General features: G+C 40.7%; 1 protein-coding gene across 4 annotated transcripts in view; it reads left to right on the top strand.

The window, feature by feature from the left end:
- Positions 1–20,583, top strand: part of LOC136759755 (mitogen-activated protein kinase kinase kinase kinase 4) — a 58,652-nt gene that overhangs the window by 19,053 nt on the left and 19,016 nt on the right. For 3 of the 4 annotated variants that reach the window (XM_066714769.1, XM_066714771.1, XM_066714773.1), the window contains exons 5-20: positions 129–239; positions 816–906; positions 1,327–1,457; positions 1,731–1,785; positions 5,044–5,122; positions 6,100–6,275; positions 7,652–7,724; positions 8,171–8,378; positions 8,843–8,989; positions 11,124–11,189; positions 12,394–12,561; positions 14,886–15,026; positions 16,215–16,340; positions 18,243–18,310; positions 18,687–18,772; positions 20,446–20,537. In XM_066714769.1, coding sequence (XP_066570866.1) covers positions 129–239; positions 816–906; positions 1,327–1,457; positions 1,731–1,785; positions 5,044–5,122; positions 6,100–6,275; positions 7,652–7,724; positions 8,171–8,378; positions 8,843–8,989; positions 11,124–11,189; positions 12,394–12,561; positions 14,886–15,026; positions 16,215–16,340; positions 18,243–18,310; positions 18,687–18,772; positions 20,446–20,537 — 1,818 coding nt within the window. The remainder of the gene's footprint in view (positions 1–128; positions 240–815; positions 907–1,326; positions 1,458–1,730; positions 1,786–5,043; positions 5,123–6,099; positions 6,276–7,651; positions 7,725–8,170; positions 8,379–8,842; positions 8,990–11,123; positions 11,190–12,393; positions 12,562–14,885; positions 15,027–16,214; positions 16,341–18,242; positions 18,311–18,686; positions 18,773–20,445; positions 20,538–20,583) is intronic. The other variant, XM_066714772.1, reaches the window with a different exon arrangement.

The raw sequence follows: 20,583 nt of genomic DNA, 5'->3' as shown, positions 1-20,583 counted from the left end.
TGTTGTATCTGCAGGTTTAGTTCATTGTACGAGGATGTATGTGTTGTATTTTGTACTAATTGCATTGCTCGTCTGCTAATAAATGCATAATTAATAATAATAACAATGCGTATAATGGCTTCCCACAGCTGGTGATGGAGTACTGTGGTGCCGGCTCGGTTACGGACCTGGTGAAGAAGACCAAAGGGAACTGCCTAAAGGAAGACTGGATCGCCTACATCTGCAGAGAAGTGTTGAGAGTGAGTGTGGCTTTAAACACGTCTGACCCTGAGCAATCGTTCAAACCTTGTGAAACCTATCCCACAGACTGAGCACTTCAGCAATGTCATCTTGCCCTGGTTCACTGCCTATAGCTTAGTTCTTTGTGCAGTTCTTGCTTCTAAAACACTGTAAACAAGAATAATAGAAAAGCAGAAACTATGCTTACTTCCCCACCCCCCCTCCAAACTGTGCTTTGTTTTTAAGTAACCTCAGTTTAATTAACACAGAGAACTCATTTTCAAAAAAAAAAATGTGCCGTGACTTATTTCTGCTTAAATGCTCTTTAAACCCTGCAATGTGCTGTAGGCCAGTGCTGAATAGCATTAACCTCCGTGTTTATGTGCCCTCGCTGAGCTGCTCTGTGTCTGCGCCGATGTCTGTCTTGATCGAGGAACATTGTGAAGTCGAGCAGAATCTCCGTCTTTTTTTCTGCTTCTGAATCGCTGAGAGGTCTGAAGTTGTGACGCTGACAGAGACCCCAGTTGTGTAAAATGAGTTTTTGCGTGTGTTGTGAAATATGAACTGAGCATGTGCCTGTACGTGGCTGTGTCTAGGGACTGTCACATCTCCACTCTCACCACGTCATACATCGGGACATCAAAGGACAGAACGTGCTGCTGACAGAAAACGCAGAAGTGAAACTGGGTGCGTATGGACAGCAGGAAACCTCCCATATTGTTGTAGCACAGGATGTTGTTTTATTCTTTTAGCCCATTTCACTGGAATGTTTAGTGACTGCCTAGGATTCATACCTACAAAAGTGCACATGAAATGAGTGTCATACCCCATATACCACCCTGTGGCACAGTTTAAATGTCTTGCAGTATTGTACTGTAATGAATACAGTAATGAAAAGGTGAATTTACAGCAATTAATTACAAAAGTAAAGCAGATTAACACACAAAATGAATTACTGTTTTGACGTCTATTCCTCAATGGTCACTGGTTTTAAGTACATTTTGTATTTTAATAATTGTATATTATGCTGTAGAATTTGTACTCCCATGAAAACGGATGCCTGCAGTGTCCCACAGGAGCTCAGTGTGTCTTGTGCTTCGTCTCCAGTTGATTTTGGTGTGAGTGCTCAGCTAGACAGGACCATAGGCCGGAGGAACACTTTCATTGGGACGCCGTACTGGATGGCTCCTGAGGTCATAGCGTGCGACGAGAACGCAGACTCCACCTACGACTACAGGGTGAGAGACGAGGATTAGGGTATTAACTACAGTCACATCAAAACATGGGAAGTCTTTGTTCAGGTGTGGCGTTGATGAAGATATACAATTGATATTGACATTAGCAATAAATCACTCAGCATTCATCAATATATCCCATATATGTAGCATGAGATTGATGGTTTCATAACCATGCTGTGTTCATCTGTATATATGTCAGTATTTGCTGATATTTGCTGCCGATTTAAGACGATCATTTCTAACCATATCCTGTCGGCCTCTTCCTTGCTGTAGAGCGATCTGTGGTCTCTGGGAATCACTGCCCTTGAAATGGCTGAAGGAGCACCACGTGAGTATCAGGGTTGACTATCGCATTGGTTTGTTGTGGTACAATATCTGTGCTCATCTTAATGCAGTGTCTTCAGTCCACATGCAATATACAGATAGAACATTGGCAATTAGTAACAATGTCCCGTAATGCTGCATAACAAATATAGATAAAGCTAGAGTGATAGGGTAATATAATTCACAGCGTGTGACAAGGTAGTTTTCCCTTCAGTATTCATAATTGTTAATCATATGAAGATGAGGGAAATTGATGTATTTTGTGAAGAGATTACACCTGTTGACACAGCAAGCAAAAATCCAAATTTAAATTGAATTATTGAAAAGAGTCACGAATTCGAGTCAAGGACCAGAACCTGACATGTGACCCGTCTTTGGCAGAACGACAGCTGTTTCCTAAAAGAGCAGTAGGGGGCAGCGCTAGGGACACGGGCAATGGGATATCTGTGAACTGGAAAAACAGATACGCAGGTGCGAGGCACAAATATAAAGATAGGAGCAGTAACTTTGGAGGCTGGTAAACCACTTTACAATTAGCAAACAACACAAAATAAACAGATCTTTTGGGTGGAATATTGTTGTTCTACTACAACGTCAACAATCACGGGCTCCTGTTTGAACTTCATAGAGTCAGGAATGCAGGGTTTTAAATGAGATGTCACAATGAGGCAGTTTAGAGTATTTTGTGAAGTTAATATTATTATAAATCACATATTATAATTTTCACTTAGTGGTCGTCGAGCCCAAACTGACAAGATGACATTTCTGAAACAACAAAAGACACTTTTCACGAGACCTATTAGCTGATACCATTGTGCAGATTATCTGAACAAAATCCAAGATCTGGACACTTAATGTTCAAACATCACTGCAAAGCATGTTTCTGTCTAAGAAGCTGTCTGATCTGACCTTTAGGACCACAGTCGGATTCTTTCTTAAAACGTGTACTAATTTATTCTGGAATGTAATTATTCTGTTCTGCCAAAGGCCTGATTAGCAACATTACCGTATCTAGGTCACATGCCAACATTGAGACGATGTAGGCCGAATATCAATGGTTGTCATCTTAAGTGAATACTAAATATAAGAAAAGCAGGAGAGACATCAAGTGTTAATTTTTTCAAGATCATTATTATAGTCTCATAATCACATAAAAACTAAAATAAATCAAACAATAAAATCTTATTTTGTACACCAGTCATGTAATAAACTTCAGATGACAAATATATAATGTAGTATTATTGATGTAGTTATACACTATTACATGTAATTTACTGCACTTGTCAGGCACATTTTGTTTATTTATTTATTTATGATGCATTAACATTAAAATTCAAAGAAGTGACTGGGCATATTATAATACAAATATATACAAAGTATTGCAATAATTAATTATTTTCAACATAAAATGCAGGTCAGAAGTTCAACAGCTCAGAATATGTACAGACTAACTGGAATCTACACATTTGTTATTATTCTACTTCACGGGTTATTAATGCACTTCTGTGCTACAACAAATAATGACTCTACACTTTAGACACTGTTGGTCAAGCTGTCTCAGAAGTGAAAGAGCCACTTTGTGCAGGAAAGATACGCAACTGGGTGTCTCTGTCTGTTCAGAAAGTTATAAGTAACCCAGTGAGTAGATGAACCGCCAACATTTAGTCTGTTCTCTCATAACAGAGAATTTTGAAATGTGTTTTTGTTTGTATGTTTGTTACTATTGCCAAACATTTGACCCGCACACTTACAGATATGTGCCAAAAAAGCTGTATTAAAGCAGATAATCAAACTTTCCATCTTCTAAACATGAAAGGCTGATTAGCATGAAAGAAAAAGGAGCACTTGAAAGTAATTGTGTGCTGACCTGTGTGCAGCGTCACCCCCTCTTTCTTGTTGCATGGTTCACTTGGTTTGGTCAGCACTAAATGTTTATAGCCTCTCTCCTGTCTGTGGTCCCTGTCACGGTTTGCAGAACAGAAACTTTGTGTTGCAGTTCTGCCGAAGAGGCAACAACGTGCTTCTCCTTTTCGCAGGTGCAGAAAGGTGTCATTTGGTCAAATCCTCACGACAAACTGATGTTGTTTGCAGAACTTTTTTCTCTCTTTTAATGATACATTTACAAAGTAACTGTACATATATTGGTATTATGAAGTGAGGAATACTATTCTTTAGCTCAAATTACCTGGAAATAAATCAGTCGTTTCCTTTTTGCACACTGTTGTGAACACAGTAAAAACTTAAAACAACATATTCCACAAAGATGCATTTGTAATTTAATTTGAAATGTAAATCTAATTATGATTGTTATGTGTATTATATATAAGCAACTATGAATAATTACGGTTTTGCCACTCTGTGTTGGCCAGATGCCTCAGATTTTCAAATCTTGTCAGTATTTGACATCCTTTCTAGAGCTTCACCAAACTGACCCTGATCAATTTGAATGTATTTGTATTTAATACACTCTTACTTGCAAGACTAAATTGCTTTATGGCTTTTTATAACTGGAAATCTCTGGTAGAGACAGAGGAGAAAATCAAAACCTCATGACTGTTAAATGCATGCCAAGCCTAGTGATGTCATGCAGTTGAAAGGAAAGGGCTATGAAAGAGAAAGTGTGTTAAAGTTGCTTGACTGCAAGGCTAAAACATGAACGGAAGAGAATGCAATTTAACGCAGACAACCTGTGGAATGACAGGATTCATCTAAAGATGCTGTACTGTATTTTAAGTGTATTTTGGACTAGATTTCTGCACGTATGGTAGTTCTAGTAAATTCTTTTGCAACACACATTTGTGAAATTGTGTAGCCTGGCTTTAGAGAGGTTAAGGGCGTACATTTGCTTTTGTTCTAAATCCACACAATTTCTTATATATGTGTTACTTCACCTTTTAAAGGACCAGCTGTCATGCAATCCAGATCTGAAACTCAGAGCACACATGCCTTTTTAAAGCACTTTTACAGTTAATGACAACCATATTTCAAGATGGAACGTTGTATTAAATTTCGTCAGATTATATATAATTGAAACTGTCAGTATTATAAATATTCTGTAAAGGACTCTCTTGTTTCCTCACAGAAAGCTGATAGACTGGTTGTTTATGAGACTGTAATGCTCATCTCGGTCTGATTATCATCAACACCAGCTGTATTAATGAGAGAGCAGCGTGTTATTAATAACTCAGGTGTACTTAGAATACAGTGGAATTTGACACGTTAATGTATCAGTAATCATTTCGCAAACCATATGTATTTTCAGCTTTGTGTGACATGCATCCCATGAGAGCCCTTTTCCTCATTCCAAGGAATCCACCACCCAAACTTAAATCAAGGAAATGGTAAGAAAATATGTCAACGTTTGTGCGAGTGTGCATCTTACACAATGGTCAAATTGTTAGCGCAAGAGTCTGCTTTTAAAACTGTAGCAAACTTTGTGGTAACAATAACTCGGAAGGTGTGCTGTATCTAATAACTTCAGTTTAGAAAATTACAGTTGCTTTTGTTTAATGTCATTTCGAGACAATTGTTAAGCATATAAAATAACCATTTACATATCTGACCCGGCTTTCTGAAATGAAACACACATCATAAATGATAAGAGCATTACAATGTGAGAGGAAATGAGTGATATTGTTGTGATAAGTGATAGTACCTTTCTTGTCTCAACGCATGCTAAAATAAACATGTTGCGCATGGAAAAATGCAGTGACACATTCCTCATCTCTTAATCACTTTTGAAAGATATGAGACTTTTCAACTCTTTTTCCCGTCTCAATATGTATTTTTAGAAAGAGTCTGTATCCCGTTAGACAGCAAAAACTATTCATTTCTCGATGTGAAGCGAGTGATTAAAACACTCTAGGTACTGGTTTAGAGGCAGCGTTTGAAGACTTCATACAGCAGTGGAATAACCACACTGCATAACTCAAACATGTACATATGTCATGTCCCCCCAGAGACTTCACTTCCTCTTTCCTGAGAATGATTTTCTTTGGTTATTAAAAGCAACATTTTATTTTAGCCCTGCGTTTAATAAAGCATTAATTGTAATAGCACAAAGGTTTTAAAACAAAACTAATACAAGTAATGCAAATGAAACATCATAACCACTGCAGTCTCTCCATGTGGTAGCAGTTAACATGCATTTTTGATGGATTCATTAACCCAATTTTGTATGGCTGCATTATTTAAATATCTTAACTTCCCTGCCTGTGAATGGTTATTTTCTTTCATTCAGTATTCATCACCAACACACATTTCTCTGGCAGACATTTGGAAGGATATGGTTTGAAATACCTCTCTGTTATCTTCCAAGGTCGAAGAAGTTCCTCACGTTCATGGAAAGCTGCCTGGTGAAGAACTATATCCATCGGCCGTCCACGGAGACCCTGCTGCGCCACTCCTTCGTCAAAGACCTGCCCAATGAGCGGCAAGTGCGCATCATGCTGAAGGACCACTTAGACCGGACCAAGAAGAAGAAGGGTGAGAAAGGTAAACGAGGCTTTTCTTGCATGTGTTTTTTCCTCTGGTTTTCGGGGTTTGTCTTTTACTGTAGGCTTGGCGTGGCAATGTGGAATAAAACTGCTTCCGACCTGGTTACATTTGAGATTTATTTCTCAGATTATAAAGAGACGTGAGTGTGTAAAATACTTCCATTGTGTAGAGGTCGGTCGGCATTATTTAAAACAGAATTTAAACCTTTCTCAGATGCATTTCCCCATCAATTAATCGCACCGCTGTGTTTCACTTAGAGAATGTAAACGTTTTCCCTCCTTTCTTAAAGAATTGTAAAGGCACCATTGATGTCTTTTTGGGCTGCGCTGACTAAATGTCTTGCTGTCCGATTTTTCTCAATCCCTGTATTTAGCAGATGTTTGTAGATTTCACTATATTTTTGTTACTAATGACCGTTTATCTTTGGGTTAAGTTAGTAATTTGGCAGAAAGGGAGGGATGTGACAACTTCAGGATGGAAATGGCCTAATCTTCCATACATGTCATCCTCCAGGAATGCGAATTAGAAAGGTTTAATTATCTTCAGGACTCCACCACAGGAGGCGTCCTTTTTCTTGTCACACCACATAATTATACTGTATAGTTTCACATCTGAGCCTGGTGGTTTTGCAGAAATTAAATGTGGTTTTTCGCCCTGTGGATTTGGTTCCATTTGGCAAGCGACTTGGACGGCTGCCGAGATGAATGTTAAAACAAACCCCAGAGCTGAGCACCGACACAGGACTCATGCTGCTGGGATATAAAAGCACATTTTGTTATTATCATAACCCAGAAGATATTGGCTGTGAACTACAGAAATATGCACATTCTTGTGTTCTGGGTTTTCTTCCTTTCGCCTCACTTTATGGGAATATGGTGGAAGTGAGATCTGTTTCTGTGTGTAAAATGTTTTCTACGGTATGAAAGACACAATATTGTGTATAGGGTTTATTTCAATGGATAGGAAGCATCAGCATATTGTGTCACAGTTTGCACATGAAATCATTAAGGGACATGATTTTAATAGTCGGGCTTTAAACAGTTGTGCATTACCTCTGCTTGTGGGAGATTTCATTAACAATACTTGGCATTATAAAACTTAATGAACGAACAAAATGCTCATTAGGACAAGACTGTATGAAGCAACGCTTTCATAACACTTAAGCAGCTCAAGAAAATGAATCTGTGCAGGAAAAGCAATATACAGGTCTTAAGTAAAGACATCTTTCCATATTGCTAACCATATGGCGAGTGGAAACATGCGCTAATGTTCATGTGGGGAGAGTGTTGTTTCCTCTTTCAGAGCGCGGCCGATCGCTTTTCACTCCAGCGTTGACATTTTGTTAAAAACGATATGTTTCTGCATCCTAACAGAGGAGACCGAGTATGAGTACAGTGGGAGCGAGGAAGAGGAGGATGAGATGAACGACGAAGAAGGGGAGCCAAGGTATTGTCTTCTTTGGTTGAATCTGGAATATGTGCCGACCATCCTTGCTAAGAAAAAGGGCATTGTTCTGTTTACAAGTCCTAGAGAAACGAGAGATTATAAGCCATCGACAAGAAGGTCGAGATGTTTCACACAGAAGCACTGTCTTCCAGCACATCCGGGGTTAAAATCTAACACTACTGTAAATCAGTTCTGCTGGCAGTTAAACTTTAATTATGTTTTATCCATGTACAATAATGTGCTGAATTATCATAGTTTAAGTCCTTTATGTGTCACCATATGCTCTGGGTTCCCTCACACATGGCTGAGCCTGTGCTGGCATATGGACCTGACACAGAAGCTCAATCGCGAGGTTCTGAGGCCGTGCCTAGTTCTCAGTCTGCATGCGTGTGTGTGTGTGTGTGTGTGTGTGTGTGTGTGTGAACTGTGCACGCTTGTATCCGCAGCTCCATCGTGAACGTGCCGGGAGAGTCCACACTGCGGCGGGAGTTCCTCCGGCTCCAGCAGGAGAACAAGAACCGGTCCGAAGCCCAGCGCCAGCAGCAGGTCCTGCAGCAGCAGCTCAAGGACCAGGAGAAGTACAAGAGGCAGCTGCTGGCTGAGAGACAGAAGAGGATCGAGCACCAGAGAGAGCAGAGGAAGCGGCTGGAAGATGTAGGTGCAGATCACCTCTCTTAACTGCATCACTGTCATTCCTGTGACGCCTACAGTCAATAGATTGTGTTGTTGTGTTGTGTTGCTGATCAGGGCTTCCTCTTGTGCACAACAAACGGGGGACTGTGTTACGGATGAGACCCGACCTAGTCAATCTGTACATCTGTGTACCAGCTGACCGTTTAACAGAAGGAAATCAGTGGAAACAATATATCATAAAATGTCTTTAATTATTTTATGAATCATACGGAGTTGTACATGATGTTTAATATTGATATGTATTCCAGTATGAGCTGCGTAATAAGTAATGAGCCGTTAAATATGAGATGAATACTGCTTTATCTAATTACCATCTGAAAACGTGACGAGTCGTTTCCCAGGAAAATGAATTTTCTCTCCATTCTCTCCTCTCTGTTTGTTCGTCATGTTGTGGTTTTGTTGCTCTCTCTGCGTCCGTCCCGCAGGAGCAGAGGAGACAACAGGAAGGGGGTTTCCAGTGGCCGGAGCTGCAGCAGATGTTGTGGAGGGACGATGCGGATGTAGACGAGAGGAGTTCGTTTGAGGAGAGACTGAGGTTTCCCGAGGCACTCAAGAGGGGGGAGAAGAAACAGGTACGTTTCACTTCTCTGGCATCTGCAGAGCGTGACGGTCATGTCTCTGTTTATAGAACTGTGTGTGTGAAGCCGAAACAGTTCAGTATCGCTAACAACTGCATATTAAGTCATTGTTTAAATAAGTGGAGACCTTGGTTCTGTTTCCTTACAAATCACTGTGAAACACATTGTCTGTCCCTCGTGCTGTGATTCACAATGTTGGTGGTCTTCAATTTCCATTTCATACGGCCAGATATTGACATCACCTCAAGGACTCGCTTATCGACATTTAAGTGTCATTAAAACAATGATGCAAATAGTGAAAGAAATGTCCAAAGGGCCTCAGATCTCAAAATGAATTACATGTTAAAAGAATTATAATTTCATGAAGCGTTTGAAAATCTGAAATTGATTCTCACGGCTGTTTATACAGTTTAGACTTTTATTATTTGTATCCCATTTTCACTGCAAGCATCTCTGACTGCCCCAGACCCTGTGGCTTTACCCCGGATCAGAAAGAAAAGCCCGTAGAAATATTGAGTCCATTGCAAATAAAGGGATTTGTTTAGTTGGTTACAGTATTATTAGATAGGTCTTGGCATCTGTATTCCTCTGTGTCCGTCTCGCTCGGAGCTCCGAGGCCTGAGACAGCGATGTGTAACTGTGTTCTCAAAACCTAAACTGTGGGAAATGCTATTGGAGCAGGAAATCCACAGGTCAGAGGTCTGTTCCAGCTCTCCAGTGCTGTTAAAACTGTTTCAAAACAGCCATTTTACCACAACAACACCGAAACTCACATACTTTATTTTTACTGTGGGCTGTTACAGCTTACCAGAGTCAGTAAAGCATGACCCATGTATACGTGTAGATTATATAACACCTATTTACTTTAAATGCACATCATGCATTGCTACCAAATCTGAAAAATTACTCCTGACATGCTCTATGTATTATTAATTCAAATTCATCTTAAGATTTTATAATAGTGCCTTAGAAAGCGCATTAAACGCAGAATGTTGACACAGCTGTTTTACTAAGTTGGCCTTTTTTTTTTTTTTTGGAGGAACATTTTCTACAATTTGTATTCAGAGCTGTTTATGAAGCTTAAACCGTGTAACAGATCATGAGCTTTGCCCGCTGGGTGATTGCTTTCAAAACTAATTTCAAACTTTCCCTTTGATCGTGTATTTTTTGAAGTCTGAACACATGGAGGAGATCCCTTCAAGTTCTTGCATTTTGCATGAGGTTATCGTCTATTGCAAGAGCACTTTAAATGACCAGGCTGTTATTCTAGCATTCTAGCAGTAACACTCATGAATGGCATCTGTTTTTAATTTTTGGCTTGGTTATATATTTATATATAAACTTAGCACCTTGTCAGAGAACAGGTACTGATCCATTTCACATATTTAATGTATGAACAGGTATTTCACACGCAAATGTGTCTAAATCTGGGAATCTTTACAGTACAATCCATGCTGTAACTATTACATAGATATCCATTCTGTCGTAGTTGACTGTTGCTTTTGAGAAGATGTACATTTACACTCAATTCCAAATCCCAAACTAGGATAACATTCATGTCAGCTGAGTATCTTTGCTCACGGTTTGAATCAAAGTCTGTTCATTGAACGGCGATCTGATGTTAAAGCAGTGATAAAGATTCCTCACTCCACCGTTTCCTTTTTTTGTATTTCAAGAGAATTGTACAGTAGCAATAATGACTTTTGACAGAAGTCTGGAAAGCAGCCAACTCCTGATTAATTACAGATGGTCAGTGGGTTTCCTTTCCTGTGTGACATGCACGTCTCAGATGTACAGTATGGATGGTTTCTGTTTTTGTTTCTTTACCTTGAGAAGCTTAACATTTCTGTTCATTAGCATTATATTCCTCAAACAGCCTGTGTAATTAATGTGTGTCAGGGCCTGGAGAACATGCAAATGTTTACACTTCATTGCCACACAAATGATGAGAAACGTCTCCCGGGATGTGCGGCGCAAGTTGATGATTGCACCTTTTTTATTGGAATTAAATATTTAAGGGTCAAGATTTGATCTGCAGTGAAGGGAGGCAGACACTGAGCTTTACTCGTTTTTAAGTGAACATCAGATATAGGTCACCAGAAAACCAGACTTTTCTAATCAAAAACAGGTTGAAGACTTGGGACGACAGAAGAGCGATCTTGGTGGTCGAGCGGGGGGCCTTCAGACTGAGCAGGTAACAATTTCTTCTCCAATATGTTAAAGCTGCAGTCATATCTGTAGTGACATCTTTTTAGCAGTCACTTGGGCTGATGTGGGACAGTCCTAAAGCACTCCGGATCTGCTTTTTTATCCTTTAGCTGGTTTGGTGGGTCCGACTGATTAATGTCATCGAGGATTTCCTCATTGTAGCTCAGAACTGTCCATGTTTCGACTACAGCTGGCGTTATAGCTAAGATATAGATAAATAAGAGCTTGTGGACTCTAGAAAATGGCTTCCCTGCTTCATGTGGATTTCTTGTCTCTTAGATGTCTGAGAAGCGTCTGTTTTCATAAACTGAACATGCAGTTCTGTGTCGCAGTCTACATTAATGAAACGTCTTGTCGCTTGTGTTGATATTGTGTCCCTCCCACTGTAAATATTTAAAAACTACATCCATGGTATCAGGAAAACTATCAGACGCATTGCAGGGCATGCAGGAGAGATCAGCAACTGTAAATGAGCAATTTTCAGAGTTACATTGAGAGCATTGTCTTCAGACTCGCCTGGGGAGAACATTGCTGCTGATGGCTCACCCAGAATCTAATACATTATGCATCTCTCTCTACAATATCTTCATTGTAAACATGATTATCGCTCCCCTGACAGCATTCATGGGCTTCTGCGACTTGCAATAGCATGTCCTGGATGTAAGTGTTCGCGTAGTACTTATCTGTGTGAGTAAATGAGATGGCAAATGACTAATTATATAATTGGTCTTCTTCTTAAACAAATATATTAAGATAAATTTTTTAAACGTGGGTTGAATGCAAGTGCAAGGTCGCCAGCAGCTCTACGAGCCGGGTGCTTCTATAGTGGAAGCCGAAGAGGAATAACAGCGAATCGTAGAAATGGGGAGTTTCCTCTGTGAGGTATTAGTGTAGCGTTTCATCATGAAATGAAATGGCTTCCGAGTCTGCAGAGCCGCTTCACATGGGTGTGAGTCCGGGCCATGCGCTTCTGCGGATATGTGCTCTGTGTGGCTGTTTTGTGGTCTTATTCCTTTTCCATGAATATAATGAAAAACCAGTGAAGATAAGCAAAGATTGTGTTTGTTTGTTCGTGTGTTTGTATTTCTCTGCAGCAGGCTTCTCAAAGCTTCTCTTTGCAGCAGTGTTTGTGTGTCATCTTTATCCTAGACCGGTGAAGATCTCTTGTATTTTTGTTGTTTGCTGTTTAGAAAAAGTCAGAGGCTCTGCAGCAGCAGAATAAAAAGGTCCAGCGCACGCTGACCAAAGACCAGACGCAGCTGCTTTCGCTTCAGCATGATCACAGGCAGAAACAGAAGGACTCCCACAAGGTTACTAGACCAGTGCCTAACAGTACAGCAGATAACCAGCGCACAGCGGTAAAGCCTCCCTGGTGCAGTGCTCTGTCCGTGCCTCAGTGAACTGTCTCTTAAGCCAGGGGTTCCCAGTGCTGGTCCCGGGGACCCACATTCTGCTGTTTTTAGGAATTTAAATTCCTTAATTGGACCAATAATTGGACTAATCAGAGCTGGAGACATCAGGTTGAATATAAAAGTGTATTAGGTGCCCACATTTTTTTACTTTTACTAATTTAAATTTCAAAAATCAAATAATGCTGTTTATTAGTTCAATTAAGGTTTTAGTAAATAAAGGGTGGATCTTAATTAAGGATGCTGGGTCTCCAGGACCGGGATTGGGAACCACTGTCTGAAGCTTTAAGCTTGTCTTTCTTGCTGCAGCTCTTTCTTGCTCATTTCTAATCGATATGGAAAGAATAGCATTATTTAGAGTCAGTATTACAATCCAGTCACTACTTCAATCAATACTTCAGAAATGAGAATATTGTATTTGTGTGTTTTATATATTAACACAACACACAGTGTTCCAGGGGAAAAAAGGACTACCTAGTTTTATTACAATAACACAAGTACATTTTCAAGAACGGTAAAATTGTAATCAGTTGTAGAATTTCAGTGTCTAGTTTGTGTTTGAAGTCTCGCTCTTCCCACCGAACACACTCACTACGTTGCTCAAGCCATTACTGGACTGCTGTATCGATAATGCGCTGTTCCAGTTCATCCCTCGCTCCCTGGATGTGCTGACACAGTTCATGCACATCCCAGACCTGGGTCGACCCGGAAGGGCGATACTTCAGACACAAACCATGTGCCAGTGTGATTCTTAATATTATAAGGGGTTAAAATTAAATATCAATTTGTGAGAATTTACTCAGGTTATCCTAATGAATCTAGGGGGTCAATTTTTCCCCAAACTCCCTGTATATTCCTTACTAAAAAATTCAGTTGTGTATTGAGTTAAGTATTGAACTTTTCCCCTCACTAGAACCGCTCATTCTTACCTGAAGCTTGTCTTCTGGTTCAGCAATCACACGATTACCTCATACAGACCGTGCTTCTATTTTTATACACAGGCATCCTGTACATATGAAGCAATGCTCAATGTGTACAATTAGGTCAAACCTAGTACATTTTAGTTCCTTTTTACACAATGAATGATGTCCTGTTTTGGGTTCTTGGAAATCCCACCCATGACCATTATACTATTGCATGTTTAAATGTACTTTGTGAATATATTTTGGGCTGGATGTACTATATGATTGTGCCTATTGTAAGTGTCATAAACCTGACACAAACGAGTCTGAAATGTCAGTTGATGTACTAAATCAGCATAGTGGCTTTTGCACATTTTAAACGGTCTCTTTGGTTAAGCCCTTGACCCACAAATAGGGTGGAGATGAGGTGCGAAATGAGGTGCAAAACAAGTTGCAATCTGTATTAAAATGAGTTGTACCGAACCTGCAGCCACACTTCCAGTCGTGTCGGTTAGTAAAGGGCGTTGTAAGCTTATTTTAAACTGTCGCAATCAGCCCCTTTCAGAGGCGATGTGGCAAAACGCTGTAACCTCACCCAAATCAAAACAAATCAAGAACAGATACACTCTCCCCAGCCACACAATTGTTGAGCTACTGGATGGTCTAAAAGATTATATTAAGTAAGTGTATCTGCTTGAAATAGCTAACGAAACACTGTTATTCAGAACAATTGAAACATGTCTCACACGGACATTTCAGCCTTTGAACTGGCTTTCAAATTGCTCAATACCTTGATTTTGTTTTGTAGATTTAACTTTGTTGCTTAAAAGCTAATTTTGACATATCGCCAAGCTCATGCAGTGCTTCTCACAAAGATTTCTTTAAATATATTTAAATCAGTATTGTGCGACTGTCTTTTCTCTACGTGCGTGAGATCTTTGTGTATTGTGTATGTATGTATGTATGTTTACGCTGCGACAGGCCTTTCGAAGTACATCCAGCCCGACGGGTCTGATTCGGAATCTGAGTTTTATCATTCTGGGATGATTGTCAAATTTAATACACAACACTTCCATATCCCTTCTTGTACTTCAATACTTGTATTTACTGCGCTGTCAGGGTGATATTGCAACAATAATTGATTCTCATTGTTAGAGATGCAGTGGAATAATAATTTAAAAACACGTCACTTCGATACAGCTAAGTATCATAGTATCATTAGAATCCTTTAAATTCGCAGATTCAAAATTATTTATTGATACATTTTTTTTAAACACTGTTTTGAGGTTTTTGGCTCAGTTGCTCTCCTTAAAATATCGGTGACAGATCGAGGCGTCTTGGTGCTGATTGTGTATCCTGTCTGTGTGTCAGATTGATGAGAGGAAGAAAGCTGCAGAAGTTCATTCAAACTTGAATCGCTTCGGCGCCGGGCTGCCCCTGCATTTACAGACCAGGCTGGGGTCCAGCTCCAGCCCCTGCACCCCCGCCCTGCCGAGGGCCGGCACCCAACAGGTAGGCTGTGTGTCTCATCACATCTCAAATCAGCGTCCGACACATTTCATCACCAGCTGATCTACAGAGCACTGCACGGAGGGGATGAGAACTGAGACATTCCCAACAGCGTTTCTCTCTCTCTCTGTCTTCTCACTGTCTCACTCTCTCTCTCTCTCTCTCTCTCTCTCTCTCTCTCTCTCTCTCTGTGCACTTTTATTACTTTTGTTTAAAACGTGTTCATCATATAAAAGGCTGGGAATTCATATCTACTGTGCGGTTTAGAGGCGGAGGGTCTGTCTGCCAGGAAATCATGGATTTCCAGGTTCTGCAATAGACTTTTAATGTTTTAAACATCCCCGCTGTGGCTGGGGATCATATTGCAGGATAAACAGCGCTTTTGGAAAGTGCTTCGGGCTCGGGTGGATTTTATTTAGAACCGAACACTTTATTCACAGTATCAGTGGCTCTGCTCCTCTCATTGTCCAATGGGTCAGATTTATTAAACCTCCAGTGTGTTATTACAGAACCTTCCCTTTCTGGTCACACAAGTGATGGCTCAACTGAGCTACCAAGAACCATTCTTGCATCAACAAAGACATTATTGCATTAATGTTTCGAAACTCCTTAGTCTTATTAGAAAATACATCTTCCCAGTCTTTGGCTGTTATTGGACGTGTGCCTCACAACTACCCTGGGGGGATTTCTTCTGTCAGACTTTACTTAAAAAAGTAAAGTAATTTTGTGCCTTTTTCTGCACTTTCCTGTTATTTTGTCTTAAGCCTGTGACCTTTTCCCGTCTCAGTGTCAGTCTGACTAGCTTTTCCATCAAATATATATGTGCAATCGGGTTGTGTGGTTTTATACTGGAGAAGACTGTGAGTCACTTAATTGATGAAGAATCGTAGACTTAATCCACGGTGATCCCACTCTACTTCAGTGAGAATTAAGAGGTATTTGCCGAATGAAAATGGCAAACTGAAACAGCAATGGAAAACAACACAATCAGATGTTAAATCTTACACAGTGGTAAAAAGGCACCCTTTAATCTAAGCCCTTATCATGTGAAATATGAAACACTACTGTACATGCAAATGACAGTGTGTGAAACCTGCTACTGATTTAAAATGGATTGGGTTTCTGTTGAGAAAAGGAGAGTGATGCGTGGGGAGAGGATTGTGTGCTGATTGTGGCTGTTGTGTGTTTCAGAACGCCAATCTCAGAGCGAGCCGAGACACCCAGCACAGCAGCTCTCTGTCAGACATGGCCATGTCCCCCATGACCCCAGAAAAGGACGATGTGTTTTTCCCGAACCCAGAGGAGTCACCCCCCAAGGTATGTGTCTGAGGAAACGCACTGCAGGAGGACACTGTATAAGTATTTCAAATAAGTATATACATTGTCTTCAGACTGTTTCACGAGGAAATGTAATCAAGGTTGATTTGCTGCTCACAGGAGAATCAAGCGGAAGGAAATAAATAAAATGAAAAATGGATTAAATGTAAAATTAAACTTCACATCTCCTAAAGCAAAAAAAACAAGACTTTGAAAGTGTAATTCTGCCATTAAATCTCAAGACATGAAAGCAGATCACCAATAAGTTAAAAGACAATAGCCTAAAATGTAGTGAAATCAAGCTAAACACTTCTTCTGGGTTCCAGGCATTTCCATGTGTGCACTTTATAACAGAAGACACTGTTACTGCGCATCACAATATAAGAGAAAGCAGCCGCACAGTGGAACAGACTGCAATATCACCGCTGTGGCTGAAACACAATATAGTCTTAGTAGAGAAAGTAAAAGTTCAGTGGTCTCCTTTTTAATCAGATAATTGCCTACGCTGGTCCATTACGGTTCTTCTCCATGTGGAATAGGCCAGCTGTATAAAACATCACAGTTTGACTGATTAATCCTTTGCAGTGGTTATGATTTATCTGTAAGGTTTTCATATTTCCAGTGACTCAATTTAAATCTGCTGGTCAGACCAGGGGAGGGTTTGTTCATTCACTGCAGAAATCTGGAGGCTGAAGAGCAGATCTAGTATCTCCGGTTGTTATTAAGAAAGTCTGTTTACCCGAAAGTCTGCTTTTTCAACAAATATCGAGTTATTGTTAAACAAACGCATCAAACCGCCAGATACGTGAGTTTGTTTCTGGTGTGTATGGGTTTTATGGAGAGAAGGGATTGTGTGTCTGAATTCGTGCAGAAGCCCCGGCGGGTCACATGCTTCCCTCAGAGCCTCAGAGCTTGTTATGTCTCTCGGTGTTATTGATCCAGCTGGCAAAGGGAACTGGAGAGACAGTCATGGGGCTGAGCTTCCTCTCGGCCGCCCGTGCCGCCCAGAACCAAGTTGCAGCCACATTTCACAACATGACGGGCTGTGATCTGGATCACACCTTGCCCCCGTCTCTGTCTTGGCTTCAAACCAGTTTCTAATAGTGATCTGAAGGAGACGCAATAAACCGGGGCTGCTTCATTTCAGAATCCCCACAAAACCTCAGAAACAGAGTGACGTGTGTGTAACAATGTTCAGCCTTATTTCTGAGTACATAATAACAGAAAAGCAAAGGCACTACAATGCTGCTTTCAACTTCCATTTTCAAGTTTTCACCTTTGACTGAGAGGTTGGTCAATCCACCCTTTTTACCCTTTACTTCCTCTAACAAAGAGCTGGTATTCCTTCCCTTTTCCCACTGAATGAAATCATAATAGCATATTACTGAATAACAAAAAGATGTGCTCACACTGAAAACTTTTAATCACTGCGCATATATTTAATAACACACCTCAGGGTATCAGTAATTCTAATGTGTGTCATTTAAAAAAGGTCTATTCTTTTTAGAAAATAGTCTTCTTTAAAGTTTACTGAATCTTCTTACTCAATAAATGTGAGAAAACAGCTCCAGCCTCCCTTTAAACACGGCCCACTGCAGTTCGGCTCAAACGCCCCCTGGATTTGGCCACGGGCTGTTTCTACACAGCAACTGTTTTTGTTCCATATTGTGTAATAAATGTATGATTAGTTCAAAACTGAAAACAAACCAAAAAAACCTAAAAACACGAGCGAATCTCGGGGTCCCAGAGATGAAACATAAACACATCAGCATGTTATCTGACTGTCACCCCCTCAGTGGTTATGCAATATATGTGCTGTAAATATAAGTTCCTTCTGTTTCTCAGCGAAGGAGTGAACTTCCCAGAAGGCAGTGTTTAATTATGTTTAATCCTCTTTCCAAGGTACCAGAACGCACAACTTCAAAGTTGTATTTCAAAGAACTCTCAAATCACCAGAGAACTCAGTCAAGGTGGGTCTGGTACCTGATATCATTAATAACGCTGATTTATACACTTTATAGACACATTTCTAGATGTGCATTAGGAATTCAATTCTGCAGATCGGAGTTAAAAATGTGTTTTAATTAACTTTGAGATGAAGACAGATGGTAAAGTGCTCTTTTGTTTTGTCTGCTATTATTTGGTGCAAGACTGTTGATTTCGTTTCGGCAGGCATTAATTGCGAACTTCGCCGGCTCACAAAGCCCCAGTGATTATTATAAATAGGGTCTTCAACTTCAATTAACTTGAATGCTGCACTTCCAGTGTTTTATTGCCGTGTTTTTTGTCTGCCTTCATTTAAAACATTAACAGAAACATCTTCCTCTTTGCCCTCGCTCTTCCCAGTGGCTTCCAGCCGGCTCTGATGGACAGGAGGACCCAGCCGGCCTCGTCTCACAGCACGAGCAGCTCCACCAGCAGCACCCAGTCAGGTTAGAGTCTGCTGGGGTCCAACTCTGAGGCTGACACACTCTTCATTCTGACAACACACCCCACAATAGCGTGCATCGCCGCTGAGTTCAGGGCTGAGACGGCCTCAGTTGGATTTGCCCCTCTGTTGTTCTGTTTTCGTGGCAATCGCTGCAGTCCCATTTACGCAGAAAACTAGACACTGTTTTAGGTCTTATTATTATTATAATTGTTTGTTTATTTCTTTACATATTAGAAGAATGATTACATAGGGCATAGATATAAGATGAGGATTGGTGAGTGCAATGAAATGCCATATTGTCAAGGATGGGGAGCTGAGGTTTGACACGTACAGTATGAACAGGTGTGTCTTGAGTAAGGCTTGAGTAAAGATTGAGTAAAGACGTTGCTCAGGGTCGGGCGACTCGGTTAAGCAATACAGGCCAGTGAATGTCGCTGGAAGTCGATATGCTTGTATCGATCCAAACTGATTTGCATTCCAGTTTTATTCTCTGGATTTTGTTACCATCTCTGCGGTTCGAGTCCTGGTGACATATTGTACGTATATTCGCGTCAGTGAGCTGCGCAGGCTGGTGCGAGAGAAGGTGTTTTGATCTGGGAGATTTAGTACACGTGACTAAAACAGTACACGTGTCTGTTTTAGTCACATGAACGGCACAGCAAAGCAATACAGATTGTGAATTGCACAGAACCACAACTACAGTTTTCTTCCATTCCCGATTTGACTGTGCAAAACAGGGAAGAATAAATGAAGCAAATACTGATGCTTATTTTATTTTAAATCTTTCCTTCCTGAGAAGCAGCCACTTACAGAGAACAGACATTTGAAGTTTTTAGGAGATGGTGCTGTCTTTGGTAGCCGTTATGGTGCACACACATTATTGTGTTAGAGTAACTTCAGGTGCTACAGCTTTGATAGACTACAGAAAACAACCCTTTTGCTGATGACAGCAGAGCTTTGCAGACCTACTGCAGTGTATTTCTGGGTGTGTGGGAGTGTAGCAAGGCGTGTGGGTGACTGACTTGCTCTGTGGTAAACTGGGTGGAGAAATAGTCGGCTGCAATTAATGGGTGCACTGTAACGGCTCAAAATAGGCTGCTGCGAAAAATAAAAAGAGGAAGTAATGCACACAGGTTGCTCTCTTTCTCTGACTCGCTTGTTTTCTGAGAGGGGGCATAAATTAATTCAGTCAACACCCAAAGAGACTCAAAGGAAGCTGATGTCAAAAACAAGAAGCCTGCAGTTGCTGTTAATGTGGGCATGCTTTAAAGTCTGCTTCTTACAGCCGAAGAGCAGGCGTGGGATATTACAGAGAGGGTTTGAAGTGTGTCATAAGAAGGCACATGCATAATGAGTCACAGCACCCAGTTTATAAATAGAGGAGAGCTTTGCTGTACAATGTGTCTTGTTTTTCCTCCTCTCCTTCATCTCAGCAAAGCAAGCATTTCTCCTGTAGAAACATACGCCACATGCATTGAATACTCTGATTTAATAGAAGGGATTAGTTTGGGGTGGTTGTAATCTACCCCCAGGCCAACTAGGAGGAGAAAAGCCCAGCGATGGCCCCCTGTAGCAAATCCTACGAAGATCAATATCAGGCGCCCATGAAGTTACCCGGCTAATTCAGTTTAGTTTAAAAGCAAGTGCATGATGATTGTTATTTTTCACTGCCAGGCTTCTCTAAGATGGAAAGCCCTCTTCTACAAAACCGTTACCAGCAGCAGTATAAACGGTCCGAAGACAGCTGCCCAGGAACACCAGTCCAAGTACGCTCTTATTCCCATCCCCTGTCTTTAGATAACGCTTTAACAG

The sequence above is a fragment of the Amia ocellicauda genome, chromosome 10 (genome assembly GCF_036373705.1).
Source record: "Amia ocellicauda isolate fAmiCal2 chromosome 10, fAmiCal2.hap1, whole genome shotgun sequence".
NCBI classification, from domain to species: Eukaryota; Metazoa; Chordata; class Actinopteri; order Amiiformes; family Amiidae; genus Amia; species Amia ocellicauda.
This window is presented reverse-complemented; position numbering and strand designations above follow the sequence as displayed.